At 42.2% G+C, this 21265-nt stretch overlaps 2 protein-coding genes across 2 annotated transcripts in view; one reads left to right on the top strand and one right to left on the bottom strand.

Moving 5' to 3' along the window:
• Window positions 1-21265, bottom strand: part of LOC100337053 (ATP-binding cassette sub-family C member 4) — a 1051816-nt gene that overhangs the window by 458139 nt on the left and 572412 nt on the right. The gene's annotated exons all lie outside the window — the stretch shown is intronic.
• LOC107131273 (ATP-binding cassette sub-family C member 4) overlaps window positions 1-21265 on the top strand; it is a 123552-nt gene that overhangs the window by 3598 nt on the left and 98689 nt on the right. The window contains 5 exon segments of the mRNA XM_059892296.1: window positions 1494-1595; window positions 13478-13567; window positions 15469-15660; window positions 20375-20469; window positions 20693-20779. Coding sequence (XP_059748279.1) covers window positions 1494-1595; window positions 13478-13567; window positions 15469-15660; window positions 20375-20469; window positions 20693-20779 — 566 coding nt within the window.

Genomic DNA, 21265 nt, shown 5'->3' with positions numbered 1-21265 from the left:
GGTTCCAATTTGGAAAAGGAGTACATGAAGGCTATATATTGTAACCTTGCTTTTTTAGCTTATATGCAGAGTACATCATGAGAAATGTTGGGCTGGATGAAGCTCAAGCTGGAATCAAGATTGCTGGGAGAGATATCAATAACCTCAGACATGCAGATGACACCACCCTTATGGCAGAAAGTGAAGAGGAACTAAAGAGCCTCTTGATGAAGGTGAAAGAGGAGAGTGAAAATGCTGACTTAAAACTCAGCATTCAGAAAACTACAATCATGGCATTTCATCCCATTACTTCATGGCAACAGATGGGGAAACAATGGAAACAGAAACAGACTTTATTTTCTTGGGCTCCAAAATCACTGAAGGTGCTGATTGCAGCCATGAAATTCAAAGACCCTTGCTTCTTTGAAGAAAAGCTATGACAATTCTAGACAGTGTATTAAAAAGCAGAGACATTACTTTGCCAACAATGTTCCCTATAGTTAAAAGTATGGTTTTTCCACTAGTCATGTATAGATGTGAGTGTTGGACCATAAAGAAGGCTGAGCACCGAAGAATTGATGGTTTGAACTGTGGTACTGGAGAAGACTCTTGAGAGCCCCTTGGACTGCAAGGAGATCAAACCAGCCAATCCTAAAGGAAATCAACCCTGAGTATTCATTGGAAGGTCTGATGCTGAAGCTCCAATACTTTGGCTATCTAATGCCAAGAGCCAACTCATTGGAAAAGACCCTGATGCTGGGAAAGATTGAGGGCAAGAGGAGAAGGGGATGAAAGAGGATGAGATGGCTGGATAGCATCGCTGACTCAACAGATATGAGTCTGAGCAAACTCTTGGAGATAGTGATGGACAGGGGATCCTGGAGTGCTGCAATCCATGGGATTGCAAAGAGTCAGACACCATTTAGTGACTGAGCAACAACAAATACACTATATTATATGATTATATTGATATATACCATGAGCTGTAATAATAGTAATTATTAATTATGTAATAATAATAATTATGTAATATATTTTCCCATACATTATTTAATATGTTCTGAGTGAAAGTGAAAGTTGGTCAGTTGTGTCTGACTCTTAGCAACCCTATGGACTATACATTCTGTGGAATTCTCCAGGCCAGCATACTGGAATGGGTAGCCTTTCCCTTCTCCAGGGCATCTTCCCAACCCAGGGATCAAACCCAGGTCTCCTGCATTGCAGGTGGATTCTTTACCAGCTGAGCCACAAGGGAAGCCACAGCTGGAGTGGGTAGACTAACCCTTCTCCAGCGGGTCTTCCCAACCCAGGAATCAAACTGGGGTCTCATGTATTGCATAATATGTTTTGATGTGAACTAATACTTTAAGAACAGTTAGCAAAACTTATTTAGACTGTTCAAAGTTTGAAAATCCCAGGAAAGCAATTGTTTTTGTTTGTGCTTTCTTCCTGCAGTTTAACAATCTGTTTTTTTACAATCTGTTTTTTTTTTTTTTTTTGCCTCATTTCTATAGAATTTTTTATTACTTGATGAAATACCACAGGTCAACACTCAGCTGCCATCAGAGGGTGAAGTGATGGTGGACATGCAAGATTTCACTGCTTTTTGGGATGAGGTAACAGATCTTCCATTCCAAGATCATGACTGCTAACAGACAACTGTGACTAAGATTCACTGGAGAATTTTTAGATTTTACCCATGGTGTAAAATGTGACTTGCTCATTTACTAAAAGTATGTTATAAAATTATTCAAAATAGGGACTAATGTTTGTATGTAATGGAGATTATAATATCAACCTAAGATGTTTGACATGTTGCTGTCTCTCTCATTTTCAAGAGAGCTTTCAAAGCATTAGCACATTTTGAACTTAAAGTCCATACATTTGTAATGTTAGCATTTACAGAATTGGACAGACAAAATGCTGCAATGTGATATGGGTTATCTGAAAAATAACTAGTTTTTAAAGAGGCTTTGGGGAATCAGCATATATTTTTTGCCTTGATTTTCAGACCAGTTTATTATACACAGAATGAGGCCATGATCTGGATCTTTGCTGTGGGGTAGAGTGGGGGCTCTCCCATCCTGAGCTTCTGGATGGTTCTGAATACTTTGGTGGCAGCCAGGGTAGGAGGAGACAGCAGGTGATCATAATGAGCACCACTGATTCCTAGTTAAAGGATTACATTGTGTGGAAGCTGACTAGGAGAGCTAGTAATTTCCAACACTTTTCAGTTCAGTCAGTTCAGTTCAGCTCAGTCGTGTCTGACTCTTTGTGACCCCCATGAATCACAGCATGCCAGGCCTCCCTGTTCATCACCTTATTTGGTTTCTTTTTTTTTTTTTTTTGATCTTCTTTTATTTATTTATTTTTTTAAATTTTGTTTTATTTTTAAACTTTATAATATTGTATTGGTTTTTCCAAATATCGAAATGAATCCGCCACAGGTATACATGTGTTCCCCATCCTGAACCCTCCTCCCTCCTCCCTCCCCATACCATCCCTCTGGGTCGTCCCAGTGCACCAGCCCTAAGCATCCAGTATCGTGCATCGAACCTGGACTGGCGACTCGTTACATATATGATATTATACATATTTCAATGCCATTTTCCCATATCATCCCACCCTCTCCCTCTCCCAAAGAGTACAAAAGACTGTTCTATACATCAGTGTCTCTTTTGCTGTTTCGTATACAGGGTTATTATTTGTTAGGTTCAGTCAAACAGAAAAAACAACAGGGTCTGGTCTCAAGAAGTTGTCAGTATCACACACCCAGTGCAGCCCCTTTACCAACTGAAATGCCCCGCTGCTCCCTGGTTCCGTGGTCTTCTGTGCTCACCCTCCTGTATCAGTGAGGATTTGTTAGGAAAACAGAACCCCACCACTGGAGAGGGAGTTCCATGCAGGGAATTAGTTACGCAGATGATAAAAGAGGGAGAAAAAAGCAGTAAGGGCAAAATGGTGGTGCGCGGCAGGAAGCTGCTCCCACCCCCAGCGCTGGAGGGACTCAGGGAGGCGGCGCCTCCACCAGAGGGTCCACCCTCCAGAGCAGAGCCCAGGAGCCGGGCTGTCAGAGTGGGGATCACAGAGCACGTGTCCTGACTGTAGACTCACCCTGTCTTCCGTGCCTGTGACTCTGTGGTGCCACCTGCATCCTGTTCACCTGCTTCTGACTCAGCAGCTGCCGTCCCCACCGACAACCAGTGGTTTGTTCCTAGATACATGAAACCACATCCCTGTACCTTCTGTCCATGGAAACTCACACAAGGTGTCTGATCTAACCTGAGAGCTTCTGCTACCTTAATACAGTGGATTTACCTTCTGGTTGGTGTTTCTCGTCATAATGCTCTTGAAGCATTTATAGAATGCACCACTAAAATTCCATTATAAAGACCATTTTATGTAAATGCTAACACATACTTTGTATGAAGTTATGAGCAGATTTCTTTTGTTCCAAGCAAACATGTAGATTTACTTTAAATCAGTTCAGTATATGTTCTGCAGTTGTTAATTAACTGAAATAAAAATATCTGTATGCAGCAGTCTGCCTGTGCAGCAAATGCCTGTAAGGTAGAATAAGGGATTTTAGTTGTACTACAGTCCATGTTAATAAATCAGATGAAAAATCTGAAAAGGTTTCTATATAGCTTCTAGAGTTTAAAAAAAAACCACATTATTACTAATTCAAGATACTAAACTGCTGAAGGAAGAGGGGAAAAGGCTGTGAGTTCTGTTGTAAGGTTCTTGTAAAATCTAACTAATGGGATATTATGATTCTGTTAGAGCAGAATTCAAAATTACAGAGATGAGAGGCTTCATCAGCTACATTTTCACAAAAATAGATGAAAATGTGAACATTATTGTGTGGCAAATTTTCCTTGGAGAAGGAAATGGCAACTCCCTCCAGTATTCTTGCCTGGAGAATCCCATGGATAGAAGAGCCTGGTGGGTAGAGTCCATAGGGTTGCAGAGTGACTGAGCAAAGCAAAGATATTCCTATCTAGGTAAATAATGATTATGGTATTGCAGCTAATTTTTACCACTTTCATGGAATAGAAATTCTAAATATTTTCAACTGAATCTAGTCTCTAATAGCACTCACTAAAAACTAACAGCCATGGCACCATAATAACATTTTTTGTGAGGTACCTAGACTGTCACGACTGAGGGAGACACAAAAATGTGAGGTAAGCATATCTTTTCCCAGAAACCTTTGAAGCCAGAGATATTAAACAATTAAGGCACTTGAAAACATTAGGGATATGTATAAACTTGCGAGTAAAACAAACTATAGCTGTACCAGCAAGCAATGAAGAAATAGTAAATCTTCATTTTATGAATCTTTAATTGTTTAAATGTAAGGAACTTTGGCTTAAGAAATGGTCAAGAGCAACTTGTTGTTTCTTACTATATAATATTGAAAACCAAGTGCTAAATTCAGCCATTGTAGGGTAAGGAAACTAAAACAAAAAAGCCTTAATGACCTGGAGCCTTAATGAGCAAAAGCTCATTTTAAACTGACTTAAGTCCCTGAACTAATCCTGTGTGTCAAAAGCAAGGAAGAAGGATCCCTCTAAACCTGAAAAAATTAGTGATTCATAAGGAAACTAAAGAGATGAAAGTATGCATGCTTACCATACCACAGGAATTGGAACTAAGAAAAAAAAAGATAGGTGAGAAGAAATTAAAAAGTACGATCTATTTACCTAGCACAATCATCATTAAAAATCAACAGTAATCCGATCAACTAAAATTTTTTTCTGAAATTACACTGTTCACATTTTCTGTGTCAAAACTTAAAATGATTGTCTCATTAAAGAGTTAGTAAATGATTCTAAAACAACTTTCTTGCCTCATGAAAGTTACATTTTAAGAAAGCTTGGTGAAAATCTTAAGGTACAACAGTTAGGATACTTTTTTGAAGTACAAAGGAAAATATAATTAAATCAACTTTATACTTTTTAACAGTCATAAGAAAAATGTAGGGTGGTTCCATAGATGAAGGCTTTTGACTTCATATAAATTGTTTAAGTTACTCAGGCTTGAAATAAAGTAGGTAAGTTTTCAGTTATAACAGTGTAGTATCTTAGAGCAGATTTTTTATTGCCCACATCAACAGTTACATCCTCAGACCAACTTTTCCCTTCTTTAATGTGAAATAGCAAATCACCAGCATTTTAGGTTAGGTCTAGACTTTAAGGCATTGTTCTTTAATTTCTAAATGATACAAAGTGCTTTATAAGTATGAACAATAATCTGTTGTACTTAACTATTTTTGTGTCCTTTCCATTCATTTCTTTAAATCTGGAATGTGGCATCATTTTTCCATGTATAAAAAATAACTGTTATCAAGCACAAAATTTTACTCTAAGGATACTAAATTTTTAAATTTATTCCACTTTTTAAATGATAGCCAAAAATCCACCTGATTGATGCTCATTTAGCACCTTCTTCTAAATTCTGGTCACTAAAGTACATCCTGAGTTTGAATAAAAATAATGCATCTTTCAGGCTTTAAAATGACTTCTTTTTAAAAGAATTTTAATTAGAGGCTAATTACTTTACAATATTGGGCTTCCATGGTGGATCCATGGTAAAGAATCTGCCTGCAGTGCAGGAGACCCAGGTTCGGTTCCTAGGTTGGGAAGATCCCCTGGAAAAGGGAATGGCAACCCACTCTAGTAATCTTGCCTAGGGACTGCTAAGTGACTTTCACTGCACCTGCAAAAGGGTCATAGGCTGTCCGCACAGGACAGTGTTTTCCATCACTTACAGACTTACATTTGGCATGTAAAGAAGAGAGAATCTAATCCCACAGCAGCAGCCATTTAAGGTAAAAGAAGCAGCCACAAATATTCATGCAGAGCACTTTAAATATTCCCCTTGAGCAAAATGATTTAACTAATTTTTCTTCAAGAGCAATGCTCCGATATGCATCCCTTGAAAAATTAAAGATCCCAGAATAGCATCTTCCATGTGGGACATATTGAAAGATGATATTTTGGTTTCAGTGAGTTACACTCCAGCCCTTGTTAATTTAGCAGGTCTGTTTTCAGAGGGTGGGGTTAGTGTTAGTTGCTCAGTTGGGTCCAACTCTTTGTGATTCCATGGACTATAGCCCACCAGGCTCTTCTGTCCATGGAATTCTCCAGGCAAGAATACTGGAGTGGGTTGCCATTCCCTTCTCCAGGAGGATCTTCCCTACCCAGGGATCAAACTTGGGTCTCGGCACATTGTAGGTGGATTCTCTACCATCTGAGTCATCAAGGAAGCCCATAGGGTGTGGTAATTTTGTGTTTTTAGATTTGCAAATCTATAGAGAAAGAAAATTACAGCCTACACACCCAAGAAAGGACAGCTCCTCCAAAGAACCTGGCTGCATCAGAGGCAGACTTTGGCATGGGTTGTGAGCTCAGAGTTAGTGGTTTTAGTTACACCTGATGTGGCAGCTGCGGTGGGAGCTGTGGAGGGAAAGGCAGAGTTGTGGTGTTAGCTCTCAAATTGGTTGGCAATGGTGTGACAGCAGGCACAGATACAGAAAGAATTCTGTGTTCACCACCTGGCAGTCACTAACTTTGAATTATGTAAACAGTAGGTCTTACCTTTCATTCAGTCCAAAAGCAGGTAGTATTAGCAGTCTTAGCATCAAAACAGGAAACACAGCTGTTGTGGTTTCCCAGATTTCTGGGGCTGGAGAGGTGCTCCTGAGGAGTGGCGGCACTGAGTGGTGGTGCTCAGTAAAGCTGAGCTGTAGTCACGTCAGGGCCAGGGTGGTGCCCTGAGCCGGTCATCACACAGAGCATGGCCAGGCAGCCCGCGGCCCAGAGCAGCAGGTGGGAGAGCCCGACAATACGTCCTCTGTGCAGGTGTTCAAGTGGACCCATCGCTGCGTCCATCCTTCTGTCCCCTGCATCCTCTCCCCCAGTGTGAGCAGGTGTCCACTAAATTGCTTTTGTACCAAACTATGGAGCAATGGCACCCCACGCCAGTACTCTTGCCTGGAAAATCACATGGACGGAGGAGCCTGGTGCCCTGCAGTCCATGGGGTCGCTGAGGGTCAGACACGACTGAGCGACTTCACTTTCACTTTTCACTTTCATGCATTGGAGAAGGAAATGGCAACCCACTCCAGTGTTCTTGCCTGGAGAATCCCAGAGACAGGGGAGCCTGCTGGGCTGCATTCTATGGGGTTGCACAGAGTCAGACACAACTGAAGTGACTTAGCAGCAGCAGCAGCATGCAGCATTTTAAAATGAACTATCTTGTTCTTTCAAGAGCTTAATAACATGGTCACAGACTTCTGTGTAGTCCAGAACACCCTGTTCTGTTGCCTGTTCTGTAGTCCAGAACACCCTGTTCTGTTGCCTGTTCTGTTGCCCTGGCCTTGCCTATGGAAGGACTGTGTCCCTTGCTGGGGTTATTAGTAATTAGGGCTGTCAGGTTAGGTCATAGGTGAGAGAGTCCTTGGAGGGGAAGGGGAAGGCATTTAGGGTTTTGGAGAGAAGCTGAGTCTGAATGAAGCCCCTGCTGGGCTGGGAGGCAGGAGACAGACATGAGCTCTGTAATCTGCTCCCCTAGACAGCCAGATGGGCAGGTGGGGGCAGTTCTCAGGTACCCAGGTCTCATTCATGAAATGATGTGACTTGGTCTTGATCTTTAAGGTTTAAAATAAATGGTTCCAGGGACTTATCTGGTGGTCCAGTGGTTCAGAATCCACCTTCCAATACAGGGGACTCTGGTTCCATCCCTGGTTGAGGAACTAAGATCTCACATGCTATGGAGTAACTAAGCCCCCTGCTGCTGCTGCTGCTGCTGCTAAGTCGCTTCAGTCGTGTCGGACTCTGTGCGACCCCAGAGATGGCAGCCCACCAGGCTCCCCTCTCCCTGGGATTCTCCAGGCAAGCAAAAACACTGGAGTGGCTTGCCATTCCCTTCTCCAATGCATAAAAGTGAAAAGTGAAAGTGAAGTCGCTCAGTCGTGTCCAACTCCTAGCGACCCCATGGACTGCAGCCTACCAGGCTCCTCCATCCATGGGATTTTCCAGGCAAGAGTACTGGAGTGGGGTGCCATTGCCTTCTCCGACTAAGCCCCCATACCCCAACAAAGACCCAGAGCAGCAGCCAAAATAATAAAAAAAAGAATAAGCAAAACAAAGGTCTTGTGGGAGCCTCCAGATCTCAAGGTGCAGGGTTTTGAACCGTGTCTGCACAGAGTAGTAGCTTAGATGATGATCTTTATTGAGTCAGTGTTCCCTGAGCCCGGATAACCAGTGGGGGAGGGACCCAGCAGCCATGAACTGTCGAGTGCTGCCCCCTTCTGGTCACCCCGGAGCAGTGCGCGATCCTGAGGCCTGAACACGGGAGGAACTCTGTCCTTGACAGACTGAGGGGCTGTGATAGGAAGTTGATGTTTGTAGTTGGTTCACTATTTTGCTGTCATAACTAGGTGAAAAGCAGTAAAATAGGAATCCCAAGTGTCAGGCAGGAAGAAAGGAGTTCAGTTCAGTCGCTCAGTCATGTCCAGCTCTTTGCGACCCCATGGACTGCAGCACGCCAGGCCTCCCTGTCCATCATAAACTCCTGGAGCTTACTTAAACTTATGTCCATTGATTCAGTGATGCCATTCAACCATCTCATCCTCTGTCATCCCCTTCTTCTCCTGACTTCAATCTTTCCCAACATCAGGGTCTTTTCAAATGAGTCAATTTTTTGCATCACGTGGCCAAAGTATTGGAGATTCAGCTTCAACATCTGTCCTTCCAATGAATATTCAGGGATGATCTCCTTTGGGATGGACTGGTTGGATCTCCTTGCAATCCAAGGGACTCTCAAGAGTCTTCTCCAACACCACAGTTCAAAAGCATCAATTCTTCTGCTCTCAGCTTTCTTTATAGTCCACTCTCACATCTATACATCACTACTGGAAAAACCATAGCTTTGACTAGATGGATCTTTGTTGGTAAATTGATGTCTCTGCTCTAAAATATGCTGTCTAGGTTGGTCATAGCTTTTCTTCCAAGGAGCAAGCATCTTTTAATTTCATGGCTGCAATCACCATCTGCAATGATTTTAAAAGCCCCCCACAATAAACTCTCTCACTGTTTCCCCATCTATTTGCCATGAAGTGATGGGACCAGATTCCTTGATCTTAGTTTTCTGAATGTTGAACTTTAAGCCAACTTTTTCACTCTCCTCTTTCACTTCCATAGAGAGGCTCTTTAGTTATTCTTTGCTTTCTGCCATAAGGGTGGTGTCATCTGCATATCTGAGGTTATTCATATTTCTCCTGGCAATCTTGATTCCAGCTTGTGCTTCATCCAGCCCAGCATTTCTCACAATGTACTCTGCATATAAGATAAATAAACAGGGTGACAATATACAGCCTTGACGTACTCCTTTTCCTATTTGGAACCAGTCTGTTGTTCCACATCCAGTTCTAACTGTTGCTTCCTGACCTGTATACAGATTTCTTAAAAGGCAGGTCAGGTGGTCTGGTATTCCCATCGCTTAAAGAATTTTCCACAGTTTATTGTGATCCACACAGTCAAAGGCTCTGGCATAGTCAATAAAGCAGAAATAGATATTTTTATGGAACTCTTTGACTTTTTTGATAATCCAACAGATGTTGGCAATCTGATCTCTGGTTCCTCTGCCTTTTCTAAAACCAGCTTGAACATCTGGAAGTTCACAGTTCACATACTGTTGAAGCTGGCTTGGAGAATTTTGAGCATTACTTTACTAGTGTGTGAGATGAGTGCAATTGTGTAGTAGTTTGAACATTCTTTGGCATTGCCCTTCTTTGGGATTGAAATGAACTCTGACCTTTTCCAGTCCTGTGGCCACTGCTGAGTTTTCCAAATTTGCTGGCATATTGAGTGCAGCACTTTCACAGCATCATCTCTTAGGATTTGGAATAACTCAGCTGGAATTCCATCACCTCCAGATGCTTTGTTTGTAGTGATGCTTCCTAAGGTCCACTTGACTTCACATTCCAGGATGTCTGGCTCTAGGTGAATGATCACACCATCGTGATTATCTGGGTAGTGTATTTTTTGTATAGTTCTTCTGTGTATTCTTGCCACCTCTTCTTAATGTCTTCTGCTTCTGTTAGGTCTGTACCATTTCTGTCCTTTATTGTTCCCATCTTTGCATGAAATATTCCCTTGTTATTTCTAATTTTCTTGAAGAGATCAGTAGTCTTTCCCATTCTAATGTTTTCCTCTATTTCTTTGCACTGATTACTGAAGAAGGCTTTCTTATCTCTCCTTGCTATTCTTTGGAACTCTACATTCAAATGGATGTATCTTTCCTTTTCTCCTTTGCTTTTCACTTCTCTTCTTTTCTCAGCTATTTGTAAGGCCTCCTCAGACAGCCATTTTGCTTTTTTGCATTTCTTTTTCTTGGGGATGGTCTTGCTCCCTTTCTCCCGTACAGTGTCACAAATCTCTGTCCATAGTTCATCCAGCATTTTGTCTATCAGATCTAATCCCTTGAATCTATTTCTCATGTCTGTTGTATAATCACAGGGATTTGATTTAGGTCATACCTGAATGGTTTACTAGTTTTCCCTACTTTTTTCAATTTAAGTATGAATTTGGCAATAAGGAGTTCATGATCTGAGCCACAGTCAGCTCCCCATCTTTTTTTTTTTTTTTTTGCTGACTGTATAGAGCTTCTCCATCTTTGGCTGCAAATAATATAATCAGTCTGATTTCCGTATTGACCATCTGGTGATGTCCATGTGTAGAGTCTTCTCTTGTGTTGTTGGAAGAAGGTGTTTGCTTTGAGCAGTGAGTTCTCTTGGAAAAACTCTATTGTCCTTTGCCCTGCTTCATTCTGTACTCCAAAACCAAATTTGCCTGTTAGTCTAGGTATTTCTTGACTTCCTACTTTTGCATTCCTGTCCCCTATAATGAAAAGGGCATCTTTTTTGGATATTAATTCTGGTGGCTCAGACAGTAACACATCTACCTACAATGTGGAAGACCTGGGTTCAATCCCTGGGTCGAGAAGATATCCTGGAGAAGGAAATGGCAACTCACTCCAGTATTCTTGCCTGGAAAATCTCATGGACAGAGGAGTCTGGTAGGCTACAGTCCATGGGATTGCAAAGTGTCGGACACAACTGAGCGATTTCACTTCACTTTCTAGAAGGCCTTGTAGGTCTTCATAGAACCATTCAACTTCTTCAGGGCATAGAGTTAGATTACCATGATATTAAATGGTTTGCCTTGGAAATGAATAGAGATCATTCTATCATTTTTGAGATTGCATCCAAATACTGCATTTCGGACTCTTTTGTTGACTGTGATGGCTACTCCATTTCTTCTAAGGGATTCTTGACCACAGTAGTAGATATAATGGTCATCTGAGTTAAATTCACCCATTCCATTCATTTTATTTTGCTGATTCCTAAAATTTCAATGTTCACTCTCACCATCTCCTGTTTGACCACTTCCAATTTGCCTTGATTCATGGACCTAACATTCCAGGTTCATATGCAATATTGCTCTTTCCAGCACAGGACTTTGCTTTTGTCACCAGTCACATCCACAACTGGGTGTTGTTTTTGCTTTGGCTCCATCTCTTCATTCTTTCTGAAGTTATTTCTCCACTGATCTCCAGTAGCACACTGGGTACCTACCGACCTGGGGAGTTCATCTTTCAGTGTCCTATCTTTTTGCCTTTTCATATTGTTCATGGGTTCTCAAGGCAAGAATACTGAAGTAGTTTGCCATTCTCTTCTCCAGTGGACCACGTTTTGTCAGAACTCTACACCATGACCTGTTTGTCTTGGGTGGCCCTACACAGCGTGGCTCATAGTTTCATTGAGTTAAACAAGGCTGTGGTCCATGTGATCAGATTGGTTAGTTTTTTATGATTGTGGTTTTCAGTCAGTCTGCCCTCTGATGAAGATGGATAAGAGGCTTATGGAAGCCTTTTGATGGAGAGACTGACTAAGGGGGAAAGTGGAGAAGCTTAAAAGGCTTAAAAAATGTTTCTTGTATATTAAAATGTAGTTTCTTTTGATAGATTTTTCATTCTTAAAATCTGAAACTAGTTTTTTAGTGATGAAAAATTATTGTCATTTTTTTAGTATGTGAATGTTGTTTAAGCAATTCAGTTTTTTTCTAGAAAAAAAATTCAGTTTGAAGATTATTCAGACTTTTAATCCAAACTGTGTGCTTTTAGTCTTTTGAGCATTTTACTTAATCACATATAAACTTTTTTTTTTGACATAGAAGTTACTATTTTCTTAACACTCAGGATATGTAAAGACACACAGACACCCTGAGTCTCTCAGGAACGAGACCTGTGACCAGCATGAGGAGTACTTTGTCCTTCACCTTTGAGTTGGATTATGTGTTGTCACATATACCTTCATGTTTTATATTTTTCTTACAGTAGAAATACCTTATTGCCCTGTTTAGCCAGGACACATAATGCATGTATCATGTACAAAATTGAGGCTTTATCACTCTGACCCATGGTGTCATAATTAATTTCTTTATTACCCATTTTGTTGTTGTTGTTGTAGGTGTTGAATTAAAGCTCTCTTTAGAGCTTTGAAGATTACTTATAAGAGTTAATTTACCAAGAGTGACTTCTTAATATAAAGTGCCTCTTTGCTTGCTGAACATTACTGAGTTTCATTCTATCAAGTGAAAATGGAGAGATTAGTGGAGATTTCAAATTATTTAGGGCTTCCCTTATAGCTCAGTTGGTAAAGAATCCATTTGCAATACAGGAGACCCCAGTTCAATTTCTGGGTCGGGAAGATCCCCTGGTGAAGGAATAGGCTACCTATCCATTATTCTTGGGCTTCCCTGTGGCTCAGTTGGTAAAGAATCCTCCTGCAAGGTGGGAGACCTGGGTTCAATCCCTGGGTTGGGAAGATCCCCTAGAGAAGGGAAAGGCTATCCACTCCAGTATTCTGGCCTGGAGAATTCCATGGACTTTACAGGCCATGGGATCACAAAGAGTTGTGATCACAAGACTGAGTGACTTTTACTTTCAATTTATTTGTTTAATAAAGGGCCAGGCATGCCAGGTACTTATGCTGCCGCTTTGTGGAGATTAATGAGACAGTTAAAACCAAGGGCCCTGATGAAAACTTATAAATTATTAAAAACATTCCACACTGGATATTGTATTTAAGTACATTATTTTAATAAACTAGTATGCATCATTCAGTTTGCATTTCGGGAAGGTGCCTTGTCATCTCTGCTACTAAATTCTGTGGGTGTCTAGAGCTGAATCCGTATGTAAATTTGGTAAAAGAAAGAGGCTTCCTAAAGGCAACTTAAAACTACTTCAAACCCCCTAAGACATAGGATTGGATGAAAACGCCTTTGAGACACAGTATCTTAAAATAGGAAGGAGAAAAATGTGAGTTAATGTTAGGATATCAGTGACTATTACGTTACTTTCTCTCCTTTTAAAGTAATGTGTATTACTTTATCGAAATGAGTACATTTTTATAAACTTTAATTTGCAGGAATCAGAAATCCCAACCCTACAAGGCCTTTCCTTTACTGTCAGACCCAGTGAACTGTTAGCTGTGGTCGGACCTGTGGGAGCAGGAAAGGTAAGTTATGATGCCTTTTGTCAGCCTAATGTAATGCCACCACCCCTATTCAGTCCTCAGAGTGGAGCCCAGAGCTGAGTGTGGCTCAGTTTGAGTTTGAATTGGGTGTATCTAGAAAGGTGTTTCTCTAGGAACATTAGTTTTGCAAAAAGATTTCATGGCAAAATACATCGGGATAAATGCACACTGTGTTTTCCTTCTTGATGCTTCATGTGACATACTTGGGAACTGCTCGTGGGGAGTTTGCACATCTCAATGAAGGACATTATTTATGTGGCAGCTGTTCAGGATGGACGGAGACAGTGGGGACTTCTTTTTGTCATGGCGGCCCCTCCAGGAAGTCTGGAGGTAGTGAAGGCTCTTCCAGGAAGCTCTGAGCATTTCTTCATGTGACTTGACTTGGTCCCATCAGTGCACGTGTAGGGAATGTACAACCATATGCTGGAGCTAAAGATATAGACATGAGCCAGACCTTGAGACCTCTGCCCTCCAGAGGCAAGCAGGTTCTGGGGCAAGACAGATATGCAGGCAGACTATTTCAGCCCAGTGTGGTGAGTGCTCTGATGGCGTGGACATAGGCATGTCATTTCTGTGTGTTACAAGAGATATGAAGGACATGTACATGTGCATTTAGTGTCCTGTGTTTTGTACAACAAAATACAGAAACCTAAATGTGGGGTGTGCACATGAGAGAGTGATGATTTCCTCCATGAAGGACTTTGTTAAAAATTTAATTTTAATTGGAGGATAATCACTTTACAATATTGTGTTGGTTTCTGCCATACATCAACATGAATCAACAGCCATAGGTATACATATGTTTCCTCTCTCTTGAACCTCTTTCCCACCTTTCATCCCATCCTACCCCACTAGGTTGTCACAGAGCCCAGGATTTGAGTTCCCTGGGCATGATGGACTTCTGTTCTTCAAATACAACAACCTCAGAGTTGTTTTAAATAATAATCTTTGGATATATTCTTCACACATAGTTCTTACTTTTTTAAAAAATATACTTATTTATATGTTTGGCTGCATTGAGTCTTTGTTGCAGTGCATAGCATCTCTAATTGTGGCATGTAGGCTCAGTTGCCCTGGGCATGTGGGGTATTAATTCTCCCACCAGGGGACCAGGGATCTAACCAGAGTCTATGGCATTGGAAGGTGGATTCTTCTTTTTTTCAGTGTTTGTTATCTGGATATAATTATTGTTTTTTTTAGCATTTCCTTTTGTACTGGGGTGTAGCCAGTTAACAATGTTGTGATAGTATCAGGTGAACAGTGAAGGGTGTATGTCAGCCATCCATACACATGCATCCATCCTCCCCCAAATCCCCTCCCATCCAGGCTGCCATGTAACAGTGAATGGAGTGCCATGAGCTGTGCAGTAGGTCCTTGCTGGTGATCCATTTTAAATACAGCAGTGTGTACCTGTTCATCCTGAACTCCCTAACTATCCCTTCCCCCAATCCAAGGTGGATTCTTAACCACTGGACCACCAGGGAAGCCCCACATAGCTTTTTAAGAACAACTATTTGTCAAGTAAAAGATACCCAGATGCAGGAGCAACTGCATTAAACATCAGATACAGAAAATATACATCCTGCTAATCTGCTCTGCTAGTGAAGGATGTTAAACATTCTTAGTCTTTGCTGAGTAGAGCATTTCATCTGAGGGAACTCAGGCAGAGTAGATTGTTATCGTGTTAATATTGCTTATCAACCTTTAGTTTACGGTGACCAATAATGGCTCTTTTCCAATTTTTTTTTCCTGCAGTATCAAAACTGTACTTTATACTCTTCTGATATCGTGTATCAAGAGCCAGGGTGGGGTCGGCTGTGCTGCGGGGCATGTTCCATTCTGAGTGCACCCTGTTCACCTGTGTGTGTTCCCGTCTGTTGCAGTCATCACTGTTAAGTGCTGTTCTGGGGGAGCTGCCCCCAAGCCAGGGGAAGGTCAGCGTGCTCGGGAGGATCGCATATGTTTCTCAGCAGCCCTGGGTGTTTCCAGGAACTGTGAAGAATAACATTTTATTTGGGAAGAAATATGAAGAAGAACGATATGAAGAAGTAATAAAGGCTTGTGCTTTGGAAGAGGTGAGTAGTGACTCTTGAGTTGCATGTGGTCAAACTATGATAACATTGATTTAAGCTTCAAGGTTTGTTAAAAGTTCTTTTTTTTTTTTTTAATTTGAAAGGTCTTATTTGTTGCTTTATGCTGGACTTTGCATAAGTATGCAGTCATATATGTTGCTGTTTTAATTCTGGTGTGATAATGATGGTCACAGAATGCCTTTGTTTCATTTGGTGAAGTATCATTTACTTTTAGATTCTTTTCTTAATGGACAAGTAACAAAAATTTGTAGAAGAGAGCACCATGTAATGAACCCTCATGTTCCCACCCCCAGGTTCAGCCAGGGTCAGCTGGTAGCCAGTCTTGCTAGGTCTTTACCCCTTCCCTGTGCCACCCCTCCACCCAACACCCCACCCCATCTCCCGGTATTCTAAAGCGGATTCTAGACCTCAGATTAGTTCATCTGTAAACATTTCATTGTTGTCGTTGTTCAGTCACTAAGTCCTGTCCAGCTCTTTTCGACTCCATGGACTGCAGCAGGCCAGGCCTCCCTGTCCTTCACCATCTCCTGGAGCTTGCTCAAACTCATGTTCATTGAGTCAGTGATGCCATCCAACCATCTAATCCTCCGTTGTCCCCTTCTCCTGCTCTTAGTCTTTCCCAGTGTCAGGGTCTTTTCCAATGAGTTGGCACTTCGTATCAGGTGGCCAAAGTATCGGAGATTCAGCTTTAGCATCAGTCCTGCTAATGAATATTCAGGACTGATCTCCTTTAGGATGGACTGGTTTGATCTCCTTGCAGTCCAAGGGACTCTCAAGAGTCTTCTCCAGCACCACAATTCAAAAGTATCAATTCTTCGGCACTTTGCCTTCTTTATGGTCCAACTCTCACATCCATACATGACTAGTGGAAAAACCATAGCTTTGACTATATGGACCTTTGTTGGCAAAGTGATGTCTCTGCTTGTTAGTATACTGTTTAGGTTTGTCACAGCTTTTCTCCCAAGGAGCAAGCATCTTTTAATTTCATGGCTGCAGTCACTGTCTGCAGTGATTTTTGAGCCCAAGAAAATAAAATCTGTCACTGTTTCTACCTTTTCCTCATCTATTTGCCATAAACAAGTTTTATAAAAAAATTTTTAAGGACTTTAAAAAGTTTTAGGCATTACCTAGTTACAGGTATCATGTTGATAAATTCTAGTTTGATATTTTCCCATATATATTGTTTGACCTTACAAAGCCCTCTTGGACGCCTGTAAGTTTATACTTTCATCTCATATTTACACATTCCTGGCAACTTGGCCATTTTCTTTTCAGGTTGCCTTGACAATCATAGATAATAAGATCCTTCTGTGTCTAGGTATAGAGGCCTTCGAGACTTGAGTTATTTTAGTGTTGCATTCATTTCAGATATAATCTTCGGTCACCCCCTGGGCCGTGTGATGTGAAAGAGCAAAAGGCTATGAAGTGGTTTGAAAGGACATGATCTGATTCAGATTTCAGCTCTTCTATTTAGCAGCTGACCATCCTCAGACCAGTGATACCACCTCACTTAGTCTCAGTTTCCTCATCTGTGAAATGGGGCCAGTGCTTCCTCTTAGCTTGTTGTGAGGATTAGAGATAATCAGCATCAGGATCCAGCACAGAGCTTGGTGCACAGATCTTACCCCCCAGGACCTGAGAGAAGCCATATACACGTGTACAAACGATGGAGCAGAATAAGATGGTCTTTCATGAGAGATGTAAACAGAGCCTTAGGAACCCAGCAGGTAGAGATGAGTCCAGGATGGTTCCATGGGAGAGTGTGCTTGGGCTGAGCCTGGGAAAATGGGCAGGATATTGACAGACTGTGAGAGGAGTGGTGATTCTACATGGAAGAAAAGCTGTGAAGGAAGGCAGGGCTCCTGCTGCTTGCCTCTCGAGTCCAGCCCTCCTCTGCCAGGGCTTCACATCTTGCCCACATTTACCATTTCAGCAGTCTGCTTGGTGATGCTTCTACTGTAAGTCTCCACCATCGCTGAAGGGCCCTTGATGTGCTTCTGGATGGATGGCATCAAATCTGCTTTGCCATTTCCTAGTTTGCCTCTAGTGTGTGTGTCTGCTGTTCAGTGAGAATTGGGGAAACTTAAAGGAAAATAACGTGAATAAGAACACCTTTCTGTCAGTGGGGGGAATTGTAGTCTATACTCAAGTCAGGCTTTTCCCTTTAACCTAATTGGAAAATGGTGGCTAAAAATTTAGCCTGACTTGGATTTTGTTGCAAATCCTGTGAAATGGTTTTCTCATTTGGGGCTGGTCCATAAATAATGTTCAGAGTCAACAATGCAGTCGCAGTCTTGCTACCAGACTCAGAGAGAGCCTGTTTCTTGTGCCCTAACTGTGCTAAGTGAATGTGTGGATTTAGGTGCTTTTTCTAGAACATAGTTAAGGTTGCTGTGTTATGATGTGTTACTATTTTGTTAAGCAAAATGAAACAATGTAGAATCAAAGCATAAAAGCTGAGTGGAACAGTTTGCAAGGACTTCAACAGTGAAACAGAGACCAATAACTCTGTGTGTGTGTGTGTGTGTGTGTGTGTGTGCATGAATGTAGGTCTGGGAACCTGTTTAAAGTGGCTCATTGTTGTTCATGAAAACCAAATCAAGAGATGGTAATAACTTCTGAACTTGTCAAAGAAAGAAAATAAAACAATGATGAATTTTCATGACAGATCAGTTGCTGCCTTTCATTGGATGTACCCCAGTTAAGTTTTGAGTGAGCAGGGACCCTGTGTGTCTGTGTGCCTGTCAGGGAGGGTTATGATGGACACTCTTTCTTTTCTTTATGGTCATGTGCTTTGCATGTTATGACCCACAATGTGAATGTGGTCCCACTGTTGGTTTGATGGGAAAATAGGCATCAGCCACCAGTAGCAAGTTGCAATCAATTCCAGTCCTTTTTCCATTTATAGAGGGTGTTCTCACTTTTGAGTTTAGTGACTCTTGTTTTTGTAGCACATTCTGTAGAAGAGGAATGTGAGACTTAGGGAGATCAAAGGACTTGTTTCTCATGCAGACTCCAGTGTGCTACCTGCTTTCTCCCCAAATTTGCTAAAGTAGAGACAGAGGGATCACGTCATCTGCAGAAAGGTACTGCTGTGTATCTTAGGTTGATGCCTGAGGGGTTTAGTAGATAATTCAAAGATTTCTAACATAATAATTGTATAACTTAAACGATTGTCATCTTGTCATTTGGGGGATATTGTTGTCATTTTTTAAAAATTTCCCCAGATACTCTTGGGAAAATAGACTGATTTGTCCATTTACTTGTTAAATAATATTCAAATATAACTTATGGTAGATTCCCAGATTCTCAAGTCAAAGCTTCATATCCTTCTTAACTTTTGAGATTTTCCTGCTTTCACAGATAAGCATCTGCTTAGTCCAGCTGATATGCTTGGTGTACATCGAGCAGACTGTTTCTTTCCTTCTGGTTTTCCTGCCCAACCTACTCTTTCTGCTCCCATTTCTTATACAGACCTTATCTGTCATTGTATGACTTGCCTTAAGTATCACTGTGAAGACATTGGCGAGGTGTTATCCCTTCTCTGAAAGTGAGAAGCAGAGACCAAGATCAGGACAACTGGTAACGAGATAAAACAAGTCCTGTGCCTTCACCTCCTGGGCCTCCAGCTCTCACACCTGTGTCTCTAGCACAGACCTTTGCACCTGCATGTCCAGCTGCACCATGACATCACCGAGAGCTCATCTCAGCTTGTCCACAAGTGATGTCTCCTAAACCTGCCTCCACCATCTTCCCCAGCTCAGTAAATGCAGACCCTGTCCGTCCCCCTCCTCACCCCAGACACCACAGTCTCCTCTGACAGCCCACACCCATCCTGTCAGCAGGTGTCACAACTCTGCCTTCCAAATGTGTCTGGAGTGTGACCCCGTCTCTCCATTCCCACTGTTCTCTAGCTTATTCCAGTAATGTCCTCACTTGTATCTGCCCTCACCCTTTCCCACTTACTGCCTGGTTTCTGCAAAGCACAGGAGTTTCATTGTAAACCTCAGACCATGTCAGTCCTCCCCTCCCCCTCCTCCTCTTACTGGAGTGCCCCCAGGCTCCTCCTGCTCTGTCTCTGCCCTCACTCCCCTCATTCTTACTCTGCTCTGCTCTCCTGTCTCCTTGTCCTGAACACCTTGGGCATCTCCCTGTGGTCCCTGCACCCACCCCTTCATCTGTGAGGAGCAGCCTCTCCAGGTCTGCCTGAGCCCCACCCCCCACCCCCAGATCTGCTCACACCCACTCTGAGCAGAGCCCTCCCAATCCAGTGTGGACTCACTTCCCTCCTTCACTCTCCATCCCCCTGAGCTGGCTTCCTTTTCCTTCTTGTCCTGGATACTTATGCTCAGGTTAATTTTCCATATCACCCACCTCCCACCATGGAAAGAAATTCTAAGGGCTCTGTTTTCTCATGGATGAATTCATTGTGCCCAGAATGGTGCCTGGTGTATATTCAATCCTCAGTAAATACATGTTAAAGTGGTAAAATGCATAAATGCTTTGAAAAAACACAGAATGAAAACAAGTGAAAAGCCCTGAGAGTTTAATTTTCCTGGTTACAGTATAGTCACTATGAAATAAGCCCATTGCTGTTGATTAAACACTTGTATGAAGAACTTATGCTAAAAGGTTAGGATGGCAGGAGAACACATTTTAAATGTTTTTCTTTTTCCCCTTTTCTATCTCCATACAGGATTTTCAGAATTTGAAGGAAAGAGATCTAACTGTGACAGGAGATGGAGGAACCCCGCTGAGTGAAGGCCAGAAAGCCCGGGTCAGCCTTGCCAGGTAAATGGGGTTTCAGTTGCCATCCTACCCCTCTTCCTTTGCAGCTCCTAGTGGACGTGAGCAGGTAGACCCTGCTCACCGGGTAGGCCTGTGTGAAGCAGGGTCTTGGCCCTTTCCCTGGGCTCCAGGAAGGAACATGAAGTTGTTGGACGCCATCATGATTCAGAGATGAGACCCAGGGCGTGTGAAGTGTCTTCTCTTGACGTCTCTCTACATTTTCTAGAGCTGTGTATCAGGACGCAGACATCTACCTCCTGGATGATCCGCTCAGCACAGTGGATGCAGGAATCAGCAGGCACTTGTTTGAACAGTGAGTTTGCACCTGTTTTATATCATTTCTTCTTTCCAGGAACCCTGTAGGGATCAGGGAAGGGAGCTCAGGAAGGTCTTTGTGCTCCAGGAGACTCAGCTCCCTCTGCCCTGGTGTTCCTCTCTCCACTCCCTTCCCTCCATAGAAGATCCATCCTAGAGAAATCTTACATCATGATGAGGTCAGGACAGGAAAATACAGCAGGTGCTTCCAGTGTGTGGAGGACAGTGGGGTCCATGCTTTAGGGAGTGAGGGATAGATGGCAGATTCCTCCATGACTTGTAGTTGATGGATCCAGACCCCAGGGATAAGAAGGGCAATGTAAAATTTTTAAATCAGAGAGTAGGACTTGGTAACCTGGTAACCAGCCCTTTTCCTCCATCGTGTGTTCAAGGCACATTAGAAGTGAAGTTTTCAGTACTGACATAGGACTTCTTTGAAAAGACTTTTGGTTTATGCTTATTAATTAATCTGTCGGTTTGGAAA

Source organism: Bos taurus, chromosome 12 (genome assembly GCF_002263795.3).
Source record: "Bos taurus isolate L1 Dominette 01449 registration number 42190680 breed Hereford chromosome 12, ARS-UCD2.0, whole genome shotgun sequence".
Taxonomy (NCBI): Eukaryota; Metazoa; Chordata; class Mammalia; order Artiodactyla; family Bovidae; genus Bos; species Bos taurus.
The sequence above is the reverse complement of the archived record's forward strand: the minus strand, read 5'-3'. Positions and strand labels throughout refer to the sequence as shown.